The sequence below is a fragment of the Mugil cephalus genome, chromosome 6 (genome assembly GCF_022458985.1).
Source record: "Mugil cephalus isolate CIBA_MC_2020 chromosome 6, CIBA_Mcephalus_1.1, whole genome shotgun sequence".
In the NCBI taxonomy this organism is placed as follows: domain Eukaryota; kingdom Metazoa; phylum Chordata; class Actinopteri; order Mugiliformes; family Mugilidae; genus Mugil; species Mugil cephalus.
In genome coordinates this window covers 8,070,694-8,087,956 of record NC_061775.1, presented here as the reverse complement: position 1 = coordinate 8,087,956, position 17,263 = coordinate 8,070,694, and the positions used below count along the sequence as shown (strand labels likewise).

At 43.7% G+C, this 17,263-nt stretch overlaps 1 protein-coding gene across 1 annotated transcript in view; it reads right to left on the bottom strand.

The window, feature by feature from the left end:
* The window catches only part of ncanb (neurocan b), a 142,149-nt gene that overhangs the window by 8,154 nt on the left and 116,732 nt on the right, over positions 1–17,263 (bottom strand). Inside the window, exons 12-14 of the mRNA XM_047587719.1 lie at positions 7,963–8,121; positions 4,386–4,468; positions 4,007–4,151 (exon numbers count right to left, since the gene is read on the bottom strand). Of these exons, the coding sequence (XP_047443675.1) occupies positions 4,007–4,151; positions 4,386–4,468; positions 7,963–8,121 (387 nt within the window). The remainder of the gene's footprint in view (positions 1–4,006; positions 4,152–4,385; positions 4,469–7,962; positions 8,122–17,263) is intronic.

Genomic DNA, 17,263 nt, shown 5'->3' with positions numbered 1-17,263 from the left:
GATCTGCAGACAGAGAGTTGCTGGTCTTTATGGCCTCAAAGCATCCACACATCTACTAACAATCATGTCAGAACAAATCAGGGATATGTGTGTGTGTGTGTGTGTGTATGTGTATGTGTGTGTGTGTGTGAGAATGTGTGTAACCTACTGGGAGTGAGTACCGCATAGAAACTGTTAATCTGGACTCAGTCCTGTTTATTAAATAACAAACTGCAGCACTTGTTTGTGTGAACATTGTCAGTGACAGATCCTTAGATCAATTGAGACACTTCTAATTTAGTCTAAGCTTGCATTTTCCCCCCTATTTTTCCCCAACAATCAGATGTAGTATTTTCCAAAGTTTAGTTGAAGGACACCCGTGGTTTCTCTTGACAGCAAACTTTTTGAAAAACTGCGTAGTAGCTAAGTGCTCACCAAAAACAACTAATGATGCTGTCACCGTGCCAGCGTGCACATTATGACGTTAAAATATCAAACTTGAGCTGACTGCAGTCATTACTCGAATAATAATAACATCCTCTTTTAGTTAATCATGGAGAACATATTGAGAAATACTCTTATTTCTACTCTCGCCAAGTTAGAAGAAGCGACTGACACCAATCTCATGCCTCTACATCCACATGGAACTATTGCAAGAGGCTTGTTATCCGTTATTCCATCTATTATTTATTACAACTTGTCCTCTAGAGGGTCATGAGGAGGCTGGAGCCTATCCCAGCTGTCACTGCGTGAGATTCAGGTTACGCTCTGGACAGGTCTCCGGTCTATCACCAGTGAACATAACGAGCATGTCTTTGGACTGTGGGAGGAAGACGGAGCACCTGGAGGGAACCCACTCAGGCGTAGTGAGAACGTGCAAAGGTCACAACTGGCCAGTGGGTTCAAACCTAGAACCTTCCTGCTGTGAGTGCAACATGCTTTACCACTGTGCTGAGCGTTGTTAGAGAAGACCTGTGTGAAGACAGGAAGGAAACTGGTCCAAGGCTCCAATTGCAACAACTCAATACAAATGGTCATTTTTAACTAAATCTGAATTTTCTATATTTCTGCATAATGACTCCAAATATCTGGGGATTTTCTCACATACATTTAACGTTTTATGAATGTTTTATCATGATCAGATCTGCACTTTAAAGGTTAAGCTTTTAATTTAGTTGTGCTGCAGTGCAATGACAATAAATTCTGTTTCTGAAAAACACACACACACACGCAGATCTGGTTTACTGGAAACTCTTCTGAACAAATGGACTCTAATTTGGCCTCGAAATTAACTTGTAATGGTGGAGGTGGATTTATTTTCCCCCTTGCAGGTATGTAATATTGGCTATTTATTTGTTTAATCGGTTTCTCTTGGTCCACTTTCATGACTCTGGGGCTGATGTTTTATGCAGGAGTGCAGGAGGAGTTCTATATAACTTCTAAACTAATGAGACACAGCGGGTTAAGTGGTGAGCTTTACAGCCCAGGTATGTCTTTGAAAAAGCTAGACTGCCTCGGAGAAAGACAAGCTACTGTTTCACCCTGCCTTCTGTCCTTACGCTAAGCTAAGCAATTCACCTCATCTTTTGCTACAAGTTCAGGAATCAAACGTAGGTAGGTTTGTAGGTAGAATATCTCCTAACAAGAAAACAACTTCCTGAAATGTGTCAAGATGTAACTATGTGCAGCAGAAATGTCTACAAAATGACGAGCTGAGCAACAGTTCGTAGCTGATGGGGTTGATGAAGAAGGTCTATCTCTTCTTTTTATCTTCTCTCTTCTCTGTGACTGTCCAGATTCGTCTTCAGAAACAACAGACAAATCAAAGCCGGTAGGATTGTCTTGGAAATGTATTTCCCCCAGCATAGACAGGATACAGCATGCAGTACGCGCCTCTCAACATGTCATTCCCTTCTGAACCAAAACATGTCAGCTATTGGGGAAGCTTGTGTAATTCACCAACGCCTCACACTGTATTTGACAGAACCAATGGTCTTTCCCTTTCATTTCCAATTTCCCATTTGAGAAATGGCAGCTTTATGTGTACGCGTGATGATTGCACTTCACACCGATGGACACATGATCCGCTAAAGGCACTGACAACGGTCTATCATTTCCCAGAGCGCTCAGCGTATCTGCTGAGCATGTCACGCAAAATTAGATTTCCTCCCTCTGTACATAATAACCCATCAAACAGAGTGGAATAATTTCATAATACTTACATGTCCTGTTGTAGGTGAATTTTTTCTCATCCTCACTGGAGGAGCTCAGAGGCAGGCAATTATGTGATACCGTCCCCAAAACGTGAATATAAAACTTTACAAATACAATCTTGATCTGGCTATCAAATATCACTTGTGAACGCTGAAACAGGTTTAATCAGCTTTGTATAGTATGTCACTCATATGTGATTGATGATTGGATGCTTGTGCGAGCGTTTGGTACAAATAACGAGTTCCCTTCAGCATCTCATCGAGTTAAATTAATTTATTTTTTTTGTCACCGTATGCGCAACACGTCACTCTGACTGACCCCCAGGTGGCTGACCACAGAGTCTGACGGCCTCATTCTCATGTGACGAGAAGACAAACGGATCACGTCAGCTCTGATAATTAGAAATCAGGCGGGGAACGATCAGCGCGCCGCAGACAAACCCCTGCTGATAGGACGAGATGGGACGTGGGGAAAAGATGAAAAGACGCTGGTGATTGTAGGTGACTGATTAGGGTCAGAGGTGGGCTGCATGTGACAGAGTGGATCACGTGCATGGCGCAACACCTTGCTCGTGAGGGGAAATCACTTTCCTTTCATACAAGAACAGAGCAGGACTCCATCAGGAAGTTACGTTCTCTACGCTCGTGGTTTCTGATAACAAACACTCTGGTCATAATGTTATGTCTGATTGGTGCATCTACTGATTACTAACCATGTGGGATTATAAAGATAGCATTGGCACAACAACCACAGCATTGTCTGCTTAGTTTATTTACTGCTTTACACCAAATTCTGTTGACCACTATTAATTAAACAGTTACATGTAATGCATGTAGAAGGCTACAAATACCTTACAAATGATACGCTTTATTATGTCTAGCTGAAAGAGACAGGCACCGTTTTCTAACTTAAATCTCCGTGGTAAGTTTAGAGAATGCAGCCACCAGTATTTCTATGAACAGGACTGTCTCCACCTTGCTACACATTACTACGTCTCTCCTCTAGCCATTGGTCGTGAGTCTGACCTGTATGCAAATGTGCGGCAAAAATAAGCTCTAATAGGCTCTCGGAGGAGCATGGAGAGGCCTAACTAACGCCGACACCCAACTGGGCCAGCGGCAGCAAGGGACACGGAGAGAGCAGCGTATGTAGGTGCTTTACTAACCAGTACATCTGCTCACACGTTCCTGATTTGAAGTTTCCTGGACATAAAGCAGAAAGTATCTTCACGCCTGGCAGCTGAAACGGAGGCGCGATGTGAGCGGCGCACGGGAAACTTTCTAAACTGGAGCTAGAGGATGACGACGGATCGGAGAAATCAAGCTGGTGAGCGGTAACAAGTGTGAAGTACGTGGACTGATTGAAGAGGCTCAGCGCTAATCTCTGCCAGCGCAAAAAGACGTGCGTAAAGTAAAGCTCGACACAGCCGGGGTGTTCAGAACCACCCGAAGGCGCTGTCAGCGTCTGCGCCTTTAACAGAAAACGGGCTGCAACACTTGTGAGCTGCTTTACATAAAAAACACTCCAGAAACATTTCATCACCTTTTCAGCTCTTGAATCTACTTTAAAGACCGAACAGGATTTTCAACTAAAGAACTGACTGCAGAGTAAAAGATGCATCTCCTTTGCCCTTCTCCCTCTGTCCTGCCCCTCTTTGAATCTTGCGGCGGCTTTTCTCCTTTTCCAGTGTTCTTTTACATTTTGCTGCTCTCTGCCTCCGTACCTTTCTGTCAGTCATTTTAATCACCTGTTGGAAGAGTCGGAAGAACCGTCAGTGCCGCCCTCTCCCTTCCATCCGCCACGCTTTACTCACCTGTTCCCTTCTTGCAGACATAGGGCAGGTTGTAGTTGCAGGGCACGTCGTTCCATTTGCCGTTCTCGTGAGCAATCATGACCACGCAGTCCTCACCTCCAGCGAAGAAGTTGTCCGGCTGGTTTTCGCGCCAGTTCTCGTATTGCTGCGCGCCCATGGAAAACACGAGGAAACAAACCTCAGAAACTCTCGGAAAAGGCAGTTTTGCGCAACAGCCAAGTTATAAAAATTGAGACTGCAGCCGAAAAATGAGCTGCTGATGTTTTTCTCCCCCTCTGCAATGCTAAGCGCCTCCAAATGTATTCACTTTCTCTGGGGCCTTAAATTCCACTGGGATCGACACCTGGTTATGAAACATTACAGAGAGTGACATCCTCACCAGGTCCATCTTGTCGGTCCACTGAAAGTCATCCTCAACTGTGCGATCGTTCAGTCCAATCCAGGTGTTGTCATGGCTCAGACCTAAATAAGATGTAACAAACAGAAGGCATGAGTACAGGCGAACATATTTATATATAGCACACTTCTACATCCAGACTAAAATGACTGCCCTGAATGATGGATGTATGCATCAACCAGTTAAGCTGCAGTTTACATCCAAGCAGACATGGAAGTGGAAGAATTGATACATACTATATGATTCCAGTGAATACTTTCCAGTGACGAACATGCCATCTTCATTTTTTTTAAACTATTTTTAGAGAGCACTGCAGACAGACAGCTTCATCACATGCTTCTAAAACCACAAAGCTGTCCTGCTGGTGTTCTGGAAGTGAGCCTCACCAAATTCTAATCAGTTCCTTGGTTCCAAGGGGATGTTTATGCCAAATCTGAAGAAATTCCCCCAAGGCCTCCTGACGATATTGCATTTAGAAGAACAGAATGGAAGGACAATCTAAAAAATGCCATAATACTTAGTTGAATATCACTCCTGTGCATCATAAAACAGGATTCATAAAGTAAACTAGGTCAGTGATTCCCAACCACTGTACCGCAGTTAATTGGTCAGAAAATTACTATTTATTTACTGCAAATAATTAGTCTTCGTTCATCTGTGCCAGCGACGTACAGCGAGAGGCGCAACAATTACATCCTCTTCCACTAGATGGCAGAAGGTAGATAGTTAACCTGTTTATCTATTCAAACATTCGGACCACAGAATAAGCCATGACACTTGAGACAGCGGTGACAGCGATGGATAAATACATGAAAAGAAAAAATACTCAATCCAAACTAGGTCCCAGAGAAAACTCTGACCTTACTATGAGCAGTGGTCAGAAGAAAACAAAAAAGCTGAGCTAAAGACAACACAATGAAGGTTCTCTTTCCTTTGGATTTACTTTTAAACCAGCCGAGCTCGTTCTGCTTGGTGGGTGGGGGAAAGCTGTCTAACGGAGCCATAGTTTCCAAGCAAACTCAAACGCAATCTTCAAATAAAACGCCCTTCCCATCAAAACAAAAACACACAATACTTTGTTCAGCTGCGGGAGTTGAGGGAAACCAAATTAAAGTTGGTTGAGGGAAAACCACAAATATGGATGAGAGAGCTCTCAAAGCCAGATACCAAGTGGCTGAATTCATCACCACATTAAAACACTCTGTAGCAGAGGCAATAATACTACCTGCATGGAAATAAGCTGGGCTTTTCAAGGACGACCGCAGTAAAAAAAAGATAGAGGCTCAGAGCCATTGAGAAATATCTGTGTCTTTCTTCAACTAAACAGGCCAAAATTTCACACTGGGTAAGTAACTTGTGAGTAAATTGAGAGTAGATGATCATTAGTTAGACATTTGGTGACTTTTTTAATGTAAAACATTATGGCATGCCTCAAGAAAGGTTGGGAAACACTGGATTAGATGACGCTGGTGAGGTTTGGGCTAAAATTACTTTTACATGAAGCTTAAAAAACTGCTGGATTGAACACGAGGCCAGTAGAGCGTTTTCAATCATCCATCAGTGCCAAGTAAACACGGCACACTCATTTTGATCCTCCAGGCTTTCTGCTTTAGAGGCCATACCTTCATGACTTAACCAGTGTTTACTTTCTCAAAGTTCACAGATGCTCCTGTAGAGAAACAGAACCCGGCAGACAACCGTTTCTCCCTTCTATGTGTGAAAAATCAACCGACTGCTTTTTAATGTTACATATTATTCGTCTTCGTGCTACAGGTTCCACACATGAGGCCTGACAGCCCCGGCGCTGGTCGGTCGGCCCTCAGCTGTGACGCAAGCAATAATGGAGATGTAGTGTTTGTGTCTGCCGTGCACCGCTGATGAGATTTTTTGCTTCCCCAGTGGTGTTTTGGGTTAATCTCATTTGTGTGTTGCGGGTGTCTATGTGCGTTTTCTTATGGATGCGTGCGCGTGCTTGCACACAGTCCATGTAATGGAATTTCAATCATGGTGTATCTGATTATCATCATTGCCAGGCCCATTAATCTCACTAATGGCTCTGCTCCCTGTATTGCAGAGGTGGAGACGTCCATTTTCGAGGCAATTGAACACACTTTAGGTATCTGCGCGCGCGTAGAAGAAGGACGGGTGCAAGAGGACTGGCACCGTCCTGGCATCTGCCCGAAACAGAAGGTGGATATGGGATTACAGGAGCTTGCTGCTGGTTGATCTGGTCTCGTTACAGCTCAAGAGGCTGTGGAGCGTTGCCACAAACGATGAGGAGATGAAGGTGTATGAGACGCTACAGCAAGGTCAAATGGATATTAATGACTAATTCTTACTGGCACTAACAAACTGTTTCTGTGGCCAAATATCTAAGTCCACGATGAGCATGAGTTGAAGACTTGAGAAGCTTGAATTGAAGCAAACGTGCAGCAATGTTTCTTTTGGTTGTGAGTCAAAAATTCAAATGGGATTTTTAAATAATTCATGAATTTTGCTACACGGGGCAGAAAACGCACACAGCTAAGACGACCAGAGAGAGATACTAATGCAAATGTAAAATACACAACCTCAAATGAATTCTAATTAATTTTATTTTCAAAAAATATCGAAATCTTTGTCTTGAAATCGGCATCGTTTTATCCAGACACTTGTCCTTTCCCGCACAGGACACAAACACAGCTACTCCAAACACCGTTCGTTGGTTTCAAGATAAATCACATTCAAAGAAAGTATATGATCGTGCATTAAATGTCCTGTCACGGACACTTACAGCGGAGCCTGCAGCCATGTTTCATTGTAACAAATGGCGATACACATCTATTTAGTTTTAACTTGGCTCCTGAGGGTGCTTTTCAGCAGGGAGTGCAATAAACCCTTACAAGGGCTGCTCACAGCTGAGCCACACAGACATTTATTACAGAGTTATGGAATAGGTACGCGACAAGAGGTGCCATCACCAAGTATGGAAATAATAAATGGGTAGATATCAATCAACGGCCAGTTGAGGGTATGGGTAGCAGGTGATTACTACCACTGAATCATCGCCTTTATTTAAACTGAAAGATGGAGTGTTCGAATGCATCTGAATATTATAAGAGTCACTGTATATTTTTTCTGACTTATTGAGTGTGAAGTAGGTTTTATACTAAATTCCTGAGGGTATTCCTGCATCTTCATCCGTGTTCAACAGTTAAACATGTCTTCTTCAGGATGATTTAACCACTCCATAAGGTCCTGTTGGGACCAGTATTTGGCAAACTGTTACCAAAAGCCCATTTGGTCTACTTAGACACGATCTAAGCTAGTGTTTCGAGTTAAGATGATAAAGTGGTAAATATTACACCTGCTAAACATCCCCACAGTTTCATTTGAAGGTCACCGATATCAACTCTTAGCATTTATCTCCTAGCACCACTGTGACGAAGTGGTTGGAGACTTACAATCTTCAGCATTCACCCCAACTTATCATTTTAACATTTTAAAGTTTTCCTGTGATGTAATCAAATAGCACATCATTTGCATTATGCTGCACTTTCCCTCTAACTCCTTCACCCACCTCTGATAAAGTTCTGCTCTGCCACGCTGTGGATGCTGGCCAGATGGCCGCTGTGCTCCCTGCAGTCTTTCTCGGCATCCTCCCAGGTGTGCCTGCGGCTGAAGTACCTGTAGCAGTGGCCGTGAAACTTCCTCCACGTGTGCTCGCAGCCCTCGGTGTCTGTAGGTGTATTTGGGGGGGGTTTGGGAAAAAGAAGGGGGAGCAAATTGAAAAAGACGGTCATTAGTACATTTAAAAATCCTCGTGAGAGGGACAAGTGTGGTTTTTTAATTGTTAAACACCCACGCTGTGCTGCACCGAAAAGAGGTGGGAGGATTCAGGATTAACTCTATCTACTGATCCACCGACTATTTCTTTTTTTTCCTTTTTCCTTCAGCACCACGTCGCTTTCACGACTCTCTGTGGCGCCTGTCCCGTCTCCCTGCCTCCATCTCTGAATCTTCATTGCATTTCTCCTTTTTTGATTCTTTTAATCCACAGCGGAGGCAGGCTGACGGTGAGACAGCTTAGTCCAGAGAAAAGGCGTTTTAATCTATTCAAATGACAACAATCCTTAGAAATTGCTTCCAGTGCGCGATGCCTGCTTGGTAATTAAGCCCTGTCACAGTCCTGTCAGCGCAGTGGCTCTCCCTCCACCCAGCGCTCCATCCCTTCCTCCTCCTCTCCCTTCATCTCTCTCATCTATTCCCTCCTCATCTCTCTGGGGGTTAGCTGTGTGACTGCTCGGTTGTACACTTCAAACGGGACGCGTGCGCCTTTGCGCGCCGCACTTTGTCTGTGCGAGCGCAGATGTGGGTGCGCAATCGAATGTATGTATAGCTGATGTGGTTCGGGCTCGATCTGTCAGCAACCTCCACTTTCCCTCTCGTCCTCGTCCCCCCTCACCCCCACCCCCCGCAGTGTGGGAATCAGGGATATGGCTTCAGCTTTTCCTCCAACAAATCTGAAGCGACACCAGTAAATTGGGCAGTGCAAATTGGGCCGTATGGGGCCCTGCTTAGTATGCAGAGAGATGCAGTCTGGCCGGTGGATGGAGGAGGAGAGCAGAGGAGGGAAGTGGAGAGGATAGGAGTCCATTATGAGAACTTTTCTATACAGTCGCCGAATATGAAATGAGGGCCTTGAAACCTTTGCTTTTCACACTGTTGATCTCTCCTCCACTGGGAGTGTTGTTCAGGACCATTTGAGATACACTGCTGTGAAGTTAAATGATATAATTTCTCCATTTCATAATGCACTGGGTCATAGTAACACAGTCTCATCAGTTACATTTTGACTCAGGAAATGAGGTTAGGCTGGAGTCACCGCACTGAATCAGAATGAATTTGCTAACTTATAACATATCTATGTTTTATTTCTCGTAACCGCTTTAGCTGGCTCAGAGGCCGCATGCACGCTCGCAGGCTGCCACCAGTGAGAGCGAATGTGACAAATTCACTTCCTGACGGGGATCAACGACGAGGAGAAACGTGCAGGAAAAGTGCTCCGGGTTGAAAGCCTCACAGAGCGCGTCCGACACGCAACAGCATACCACAGTGTAATTGTAGCAGATACTTTCTTTGTCATATCTAATACACTAAACATGAAGCGCTTTCATGTCAAAAGGGAAACACGTTAATGTCTGTCAGCTGCAAGTGGAGACAGACAGACAAGGAGAGAAAGGAAGAACGTGTATAATAATGTTTGCATGGCTGGGGAATTTATAGTGGTAAGAGACCGGCCCGTGTTATCACTCGTTTCTGCCCTGGTGCAATTCTGTCCATCATTCATCCTCTAGCTGGGTTGACATGCATTCACATTGCAGTTTCTGGAAGACATAGAGTCCTACACATGCCAAAAGCAATTATTATATTGAGTTATAGCGACATTCAGTTTAAACATACAGTACACTTCATTTTGCAGGTCACAGATATGTGATATTGGCTCATTTCATGTTTACATTTTATATGTTTACTCGACTTCTCTTTGACGTTTGTTTTAACTAACTTTTATGTTGAAATGTATAGAGGTGCAAATCATTTTGGGTGTCACTCTATGGTATTAACAAATGCACTGTGTTTCAGGGCAATGTGGCAGTTTTTAAGCATTTTACATTTACAAATGTTGGACACACATAACATTTAGATGAAAAATGTCTTATTTCAGAGGCCCTGCTCAGTTCTGGTATTAACATGTGTTTTCCGGTGATCCCATCACAAGCAGGAAGCTCTAAATATTTGTTCAAACCTGGCATTAAAATTCATCTCTACACCAAGCGGCAACCTCCAGGGCTGAGCGACTGAGACCCATGCGGAAGTGCAAAAAAACTTCTCCAAAAGGGAGCAAATCCCCATAGAACCCCATGATTACAGCCTGGTACAAAAAAATGGTTTTGGTTTCAATGGTTTATTTCACTATTCATGACAACTGTACGGGTGAGGAATTTTTTTCCAACTAGTGCTTTGTGTGTCTGGCGGCAGCCTTAGCTAACAGGCTAAGTGGAGAGTTGGGTGTGCGGGTCTCATCCAACCCACTCATCCAACATGGCGACTGTGGGGACTTCAGGCTTCATTTTCAAGGTTCAGAATCCAATGGGTGACGTCACTATAGTATATGCAGTCAATGCTGTACACGTGTCTTTAGTGAGCCCTTGGGATTGGATCTCAGTGTTGCGCTCCGTATGTAAATAATCAATAATCTCCATGATTTTCAATGCAGTAGAATCCTGACCAACAGCTGCTGCATCATAACATTGGATCGCTATCTAATGTTGTTTCACGCGTGCAGTCAAATGTGGCTCAGGGGACCTTGTCTCAGATGGATCCTGAGTGTGTCTTTCCGACTTGTGATCAGCGAGGATGTGCGTTCGTACCTGCCAAGGAACTAAGTGTCACAGAGCTTTCTGTATAAAAACCCGGCAAGTTTGCATGTTTACAGAAAAAAATAAAAGTTTCAAATGATATTTAAACCTTGTCACAGCTAAGCACACCTGGGTTTAACTTGTGTTAAGCGGGTGGGATGACAAATGGCTAACTCAGAGCAGATTAACGGCTGCGCTGAGTTTGAGGGAAGAGAGATTCACGCATCATGACACGGATCAACCGATATTTGTGACGAATTCTCAGCGCTTCCTTACATATGGAATGAGGTGTAACGCACCAGAAAAATGTCATGTGCTCGACACAAATCCTTATAATTAGCATAAATAGAACGTGTGCAGCTCAGTGTTTGGGCTTTAAGTACTTAACTTCTGGCAGATCCACGTTGGGTACAGGCTCTTGATTATGTGCACGTATTTAAGCCAAAACACAGTAGCTTGCATGTATAATCTGCACTAGAGGATTGTTTTGTTTGTTACTCCAACACAACACCCCGGTGCCTGTATTACCTTGTGAATTTCGGGATAGATAATTAGTCAATTGCCTGCTGCCCCTGTTTGATCTAGCGAGGTCCTCTGAGCAGTGCTGTAAGTCGCCCTCACAATTACTCTGTAAATGTGGAGGATTGCTTCATTACTTTGCCTGCTCAAATTTCTCCTGGTAGTCTGGGGATTTAGTCTGATGACCTCGAAACACGCTAATGACATGAAACCCAATTAGCCACTTTAACAGTTTCCGTCTCCTCTGGGCGATTCAGCGGCTCTCTGGTCGGAGCCGTCTCCCCAGAGAGAGGCAGGTCTGGGTTTGACACCACATTTGGACGTTTGTATGCACGAGCTGCTTATTTTAGAACAGGCTTTCCTTTCACAATTCGTGGCGGGGACTTTGGGTTACTTACTTATGATTCTGGATGTTAGCTCAGCACTTGTATTTTATGCTTGGAACAGTTCAATCACCGGATAGAAAGAGTTCTGGTTTCTACTTTAGCAAAGGCGGTTTCATCCGAACCCCTTTGCATTGCTTGGCGACAAGAGAAAAATCTCTTTACATATAAGCTCAGCTGACATTAGAGGAAGCTCAAGTTGGGCTAAAAATATATTTAAGTTGGTGGAGTCTTGATTTTTTTTTTTTTTAATCCAGTGGCTTTTTTTGTCAAGAACAGAACTTGCTGAATAATTTTGGAGAAAAAAGAGCAAGGATGAAGCCAATGTTGCCTCTAGTCATAGCGTATTTCCACGGGTACTAATATTTAATATATAAAGTTAGTGGCAACAACGAAGATAACTTGTTGCTATGCAGGGATAACTTGAAACTATCCAATCAGACACAGCATTATGACCACTGAAAGGAGAACTTTTATTATTATTATTATAATCATTATTACTATTACATTGAGCATCTTGTGACATTCAGTGTTGTGCTGTGAGACATTTGGACCTGGCATTCATTCGACATGTAGCACCCACCTAGATCAGACCTGGCAGCCCCACCCCATAGTAATGACACTCCTTGATGGCAGCAGCACACCACAGGTCGTCCTCAAAAGGCCCATGTCCATTCTCTTTTGGAGGCACGATATTAGGAGATTAGGAGGTCATAATGTTATGACTGATCGGTGTAAATAAGACGCCTCTGTGCCTCGTTGCCATTCTGTTGATGCGGCAATCCTGTGCTCTGGCCAAACAATACAATTCAGAAAAGTTGAACTTGGCTCAAGTTTCGTTTCACTGCAACCCATTTTAATCAATCAAATGCATACAAGTGCACACGCCTGGTGGATTGTTTTGTAACTTGCGATTATGTGAATAAAAACATCGACTGTTTTGCTGCACTGGCTTCCAATTAGCTCAGCGGTTAAATGAACGTTGGGCTTTATGGAGCAAAATCAGTCACTGGTTAGAACTAAGGAATAAAAGATCGTTTAGCCTGGAGTCTGAAAATTAGCCTGGAGTCGCTCCGTCAGGAACTAAAGGGAAAGACCTGCTGGCCCAGTCAAATGATTTGGACAGGCTTTTGTCAGAAGAGTGACATTGATGCAGTCATACCTGTCATCTAAGGCTCAGACTTGTTATGGGCCTATCCATTTTCTTATAGAGGTATTTTTACCATAATGAAATCCACACTGCGTCCTACCAGACTCGTATTCGGAAAAGAGTTGAATCATCCTATTCCAGGATGGGAATGGATTAGTTTACACCGAACTTTGTAATTTTCTAAAATTATTGCTGCAGCACAGACAGCATCTGCTTCAGTAAGCAAAAACTAGATTAGCACTAGGCGGTACAACATTATATCTGGTGTTCTGGGACTAAAGTCAGTCACTGCTGCAGTCGGATTCTCTGCGGATTGCGCACCAACCCTTTCATCATCAGACCTGGTAGCTACCTGCTCAAAGTGCTGGCCCACATGGCAGCTGGTACATTGTATTAGCTTTGGTCGTCGGCCAGTTTGGCAACTGAAGGTGGAGAAAGGTTTGTTATCTACGGGAACAGGGAGAGGGCAGTCAGGGTGGGTGTCACACACCTGGAGAAAGGACACACACACATAACTCTATAAATTAAACATGCACACCTTCATTGAGTCACAAGCTATCTGTTGTGGGTCTATTCTGGCTGTTGGCCCAGAATCTGTGAGTGTATTAAGCTAGTACACACACCAATAAGTCCTAAAGCAATTGTTTCAAAAACAACAAAAAAACAAAAACACAAATGCAGAGCTGGTGTGATTTGGCGGCTCACATACACTACGTACAGTATGGTACAGTAGACTAACACCTGGTGTCTTAGGACGACAAAAAAGCGAAGTACGTGCGCACGGAGGCAGAGTGGGAGGACAGAAAACACAGAGAGACGGAAAAAGTGAAAGAGTCAGAAAAACAGAGAGCGAGACGGAGCGACGAAGGAAGAGAAAGAAAAGGATCAAAAATAAACGGGCATGTTTTCTCCCCCTCAGATCTCCAACCTAGTCTCTGCTGATTTCTTCTCCCACATGCTGACAGTGAGGCTCAAAGACATCACATCAACCTCTTCAAATATTTAGACATTATTCAAGTCATCTTCTTTTCCCCCGTTTTCCCTCCGTCAAGCAGCGTGCGAGAGAGAGAGGGAGAGGGAGAGGGAGGCGGAGAGGGAAGGGGGTGGGGAGTTCATTTGCAGCGATTAATATTCCCACAGACTTTAGTGAGCGGCAGTTAGGAAATAAAAGGCCACACACTTCCAGCTGACTGATTGGGTCATCCGTCCCCGTCACCCACTGATATTTCTGCTGCTCGACTCTTTAAGATCACCTGAATGACGGCGAGGCGGCGCATGTTTGCATTCGCGTGTGTGCGCTGCCATTTTGCTGCCTCCTCTGTGCGACTCTTTGAAGGCTTGCCATTTGCAAAAGAGGGCACATGACAGCCGTCCGGAGAGAGAAGGGGAAGTGAGAGTAAAGTGAGAGAAGGACGGAGAGCGGGAGTGAGAATTTACTGCGTCAGAAGGTGAGAATGTGACAAGAATGTGCAAACGCCCGAGGAGATAATAATGGCTGCGCTGCAGTTTTGATTAATGCAACATCCCAATTGTGTGATTCTCAAAATTAGGAGTAATGGCTGCAGCGGTAAAACAGTTACAGAGTGCAACGTGAACGAATGATGCCAGTCTGAACATTCCCTCCGCATAATTATGCCACTGATGTGTCTGCTGATTGTTGCTGATGGAGGGGGCTGAGGTTAAAGCGAGGGCACCACGGACCTTTACAGTAAATAGGCAGAAATTCACGGCATGCACACAGCTGGTCCAGTTTATCTGAGTGGGCGCAGCGCGTGATTAGCATAAGGAGAGGACGGGCGTTAGATATTTACATGCCGCAGTACATCCACTGTCTGCAGCTTTGCCAGTGTTTTTCTAAAATTAGTGTGCAGGTGATTTAACGCACAAACAACTGAACACATCACCTGCAGGTGTTCCTTCATCACGCCACGCTTACAGCCACAGACACATTTTCTGCACTTTCTCTGCTCATCGTTTTGGTTTTATGGTCTGTTATCTGACGCTCAGGGTGTCCTGTCCTGCCACTAGGGCAGTGGTCTTCAATATCAGGCCAAGGACCCCCAAACTGATGCAGTTAAGTAGGGACCCCCTATATAATAATAATACACAGGTTCAAATATTGCTATTATTATTATTTTTTATTTCAAACATACAACAGTAGAGTGGTTGTGCAACTGCACAACATAAATGTACCTAACTGGTACATATGTATATATATATATATATGCACCTGCTAATATTTTACCTGGGGACTGAACGGGCTCTTGGCTAATAGCGGGGAACCTGACAGACTCAGCGTGTAATATGTGCCCTCTTGATGGGCTCAGCAGCGATGGGGGCGGGACCTACTGTTTCCAGGAGGCTTAGATTGACAGGTCTCGGCTAGTGTGACGCTCCGTGTGAAACAGCGCGCAGTTGAGACAACTCCTGTATCGCTGAGTGAGAGAAGGGGTGACTGAAAGATAGTGTCTCCTGCCTCCATTTATCTCTTTGCTAAAATATGTCAGATTCATGTTAATGTGTATTTGAAAAAAAAATTAAATGTGTGAGGGACAAATTAAATAGATAAATAAATATATATAAATGACTAATCAATCAAACATTTTGCGACCCCTCCCTGTAGAACCTCTGCGAGCCTCCTAGGGGTTGCAGACCCCCTGTTGAAGACCTATGCTATTATAATTGACATTGGGGTTTGTTCTCTTTCCATTGTCTCCTTGTTCACTTTTCAAAATCCTCTTTCCTCGCAATGGGAAACGACAAGGAAAGTCTCAGAGACAGCAACCTAAAAAAAAAAAAAAATTAAGAATATCCTTACACCTGTGAAACAGGGATATTCTTTCATGGTCTGTTTTCATTGGTTTGACGGAGCTTTTTACTCTGGCAGCAGCAGATGCACCAGTGACCAAACACCAATGTGCCAGTCCGTTCCACTTTACTTGAGTTTCTGTGAAGTCCCAAACTGTTAGGAGGTTTGAATGAGTCCACTGAGCTTCTCCAGAGGTAAAGTAAAGGACAGCTTTATTTCTAAGGCACCGATTGGTCACAATCTACAAACTACAGTCTTTTCAAGTTTTTGTGGTGATTACTTTTGCATGAAATTTTTATTGACACCCCTCTGTGTGCAAAAGTCCAATGTGATTGAGCTGCCCTTTAATCACATGGTTGAAGATTTGTCATGCCCGGACCCTCCACATCCAGTACCCTTGAGCAAGACGCTGAACCCAAAAGTTGCAAAGTGAACAACTTGAATTTCAGTGTTTATAAGGTGTAAAGTGCTTTGAGTAACAATGTAGCAAATATTTACTATTCTCTGACACTACTTCGTAAAGGCAGCGTCGCCCAAGGTGACTGTGACTGGTTCAAAGAAATATAAACAAGCCAGAGTGTTTTCCTTCAATGCCAGAATAATAATGAGTGCAGCCAGACCATTCGATAGTGCTGACAGCGCTGTGAGGAAGGTATACAGTCTGTAACTTTACTATTTGAGTTGAATCTCACCCCTCACACCGGCAGCGTTCTTAGCAGCAGTAAATACACTGCGGACTGTTCACACAGACAGAGTTTGTAACGTGTTGGAGGAGAAAAACACTAGTAAAGAGAATCATATTTCTTCTTTAGAGTCAGTGGAGAGATCTCTGAAGTACAGTTAATGTTGGACTTTGGCGCATTATGTTCATGTTTTAATTACATTTTCTAAGACTTCAAGATTAGGGAAATCCTTACGTAACTTTGTGACTTTGTTCAGATGCTGCTTGGAACTAAAAGTATATTAAGATACATGTCAGGCCTGGTTTTCCTCTAGGACACTGAACCCCACTTAGCAGCCCGAAGCCAAACGTTTTGTCATAATATGTGAAATGATAATGAGCAAACTGTATAATAAAAAGCACACAGATTTGCTTTGGTTTGGCTGCAACACAGTACAACAGAACTTTTGGTGTTACAGTACATGATGTACTGCGACTCTACATGCTCCCTGACTAGCTTAGCCTCCGGTCAACTCTATTAGTATCCATGAGTCACAAAACAAAGAATGCATGAAAAAAAAAAAAAAAAAAAAAAAAAACGCAAAGTCAACCGCCAGTTTAAATCTGACAGGACCGATCAGTTCCGTTTTATTTTACTGGACCATGTCGACGATAAGCCAACATGACCGATGCGCATTAAAAGCAGCACTTCATCACAACGCATGCTACCAGTTTTAATGCCGGCTGCTTTCAGAAGGACTGCCTCAGACCATCACTGTCACTCTCTCACTGAGCAGTGACTGAAAGTCCATTCATTCTGGACCATTTGTAAGCCGCATTGTGGTATACTGATAATTACAGCAACAACAACAACAACGCCACTAATAACTTCATTTGTGTATACCACATTTTACACTTCAAATGCTGAAGGGCTTAATTT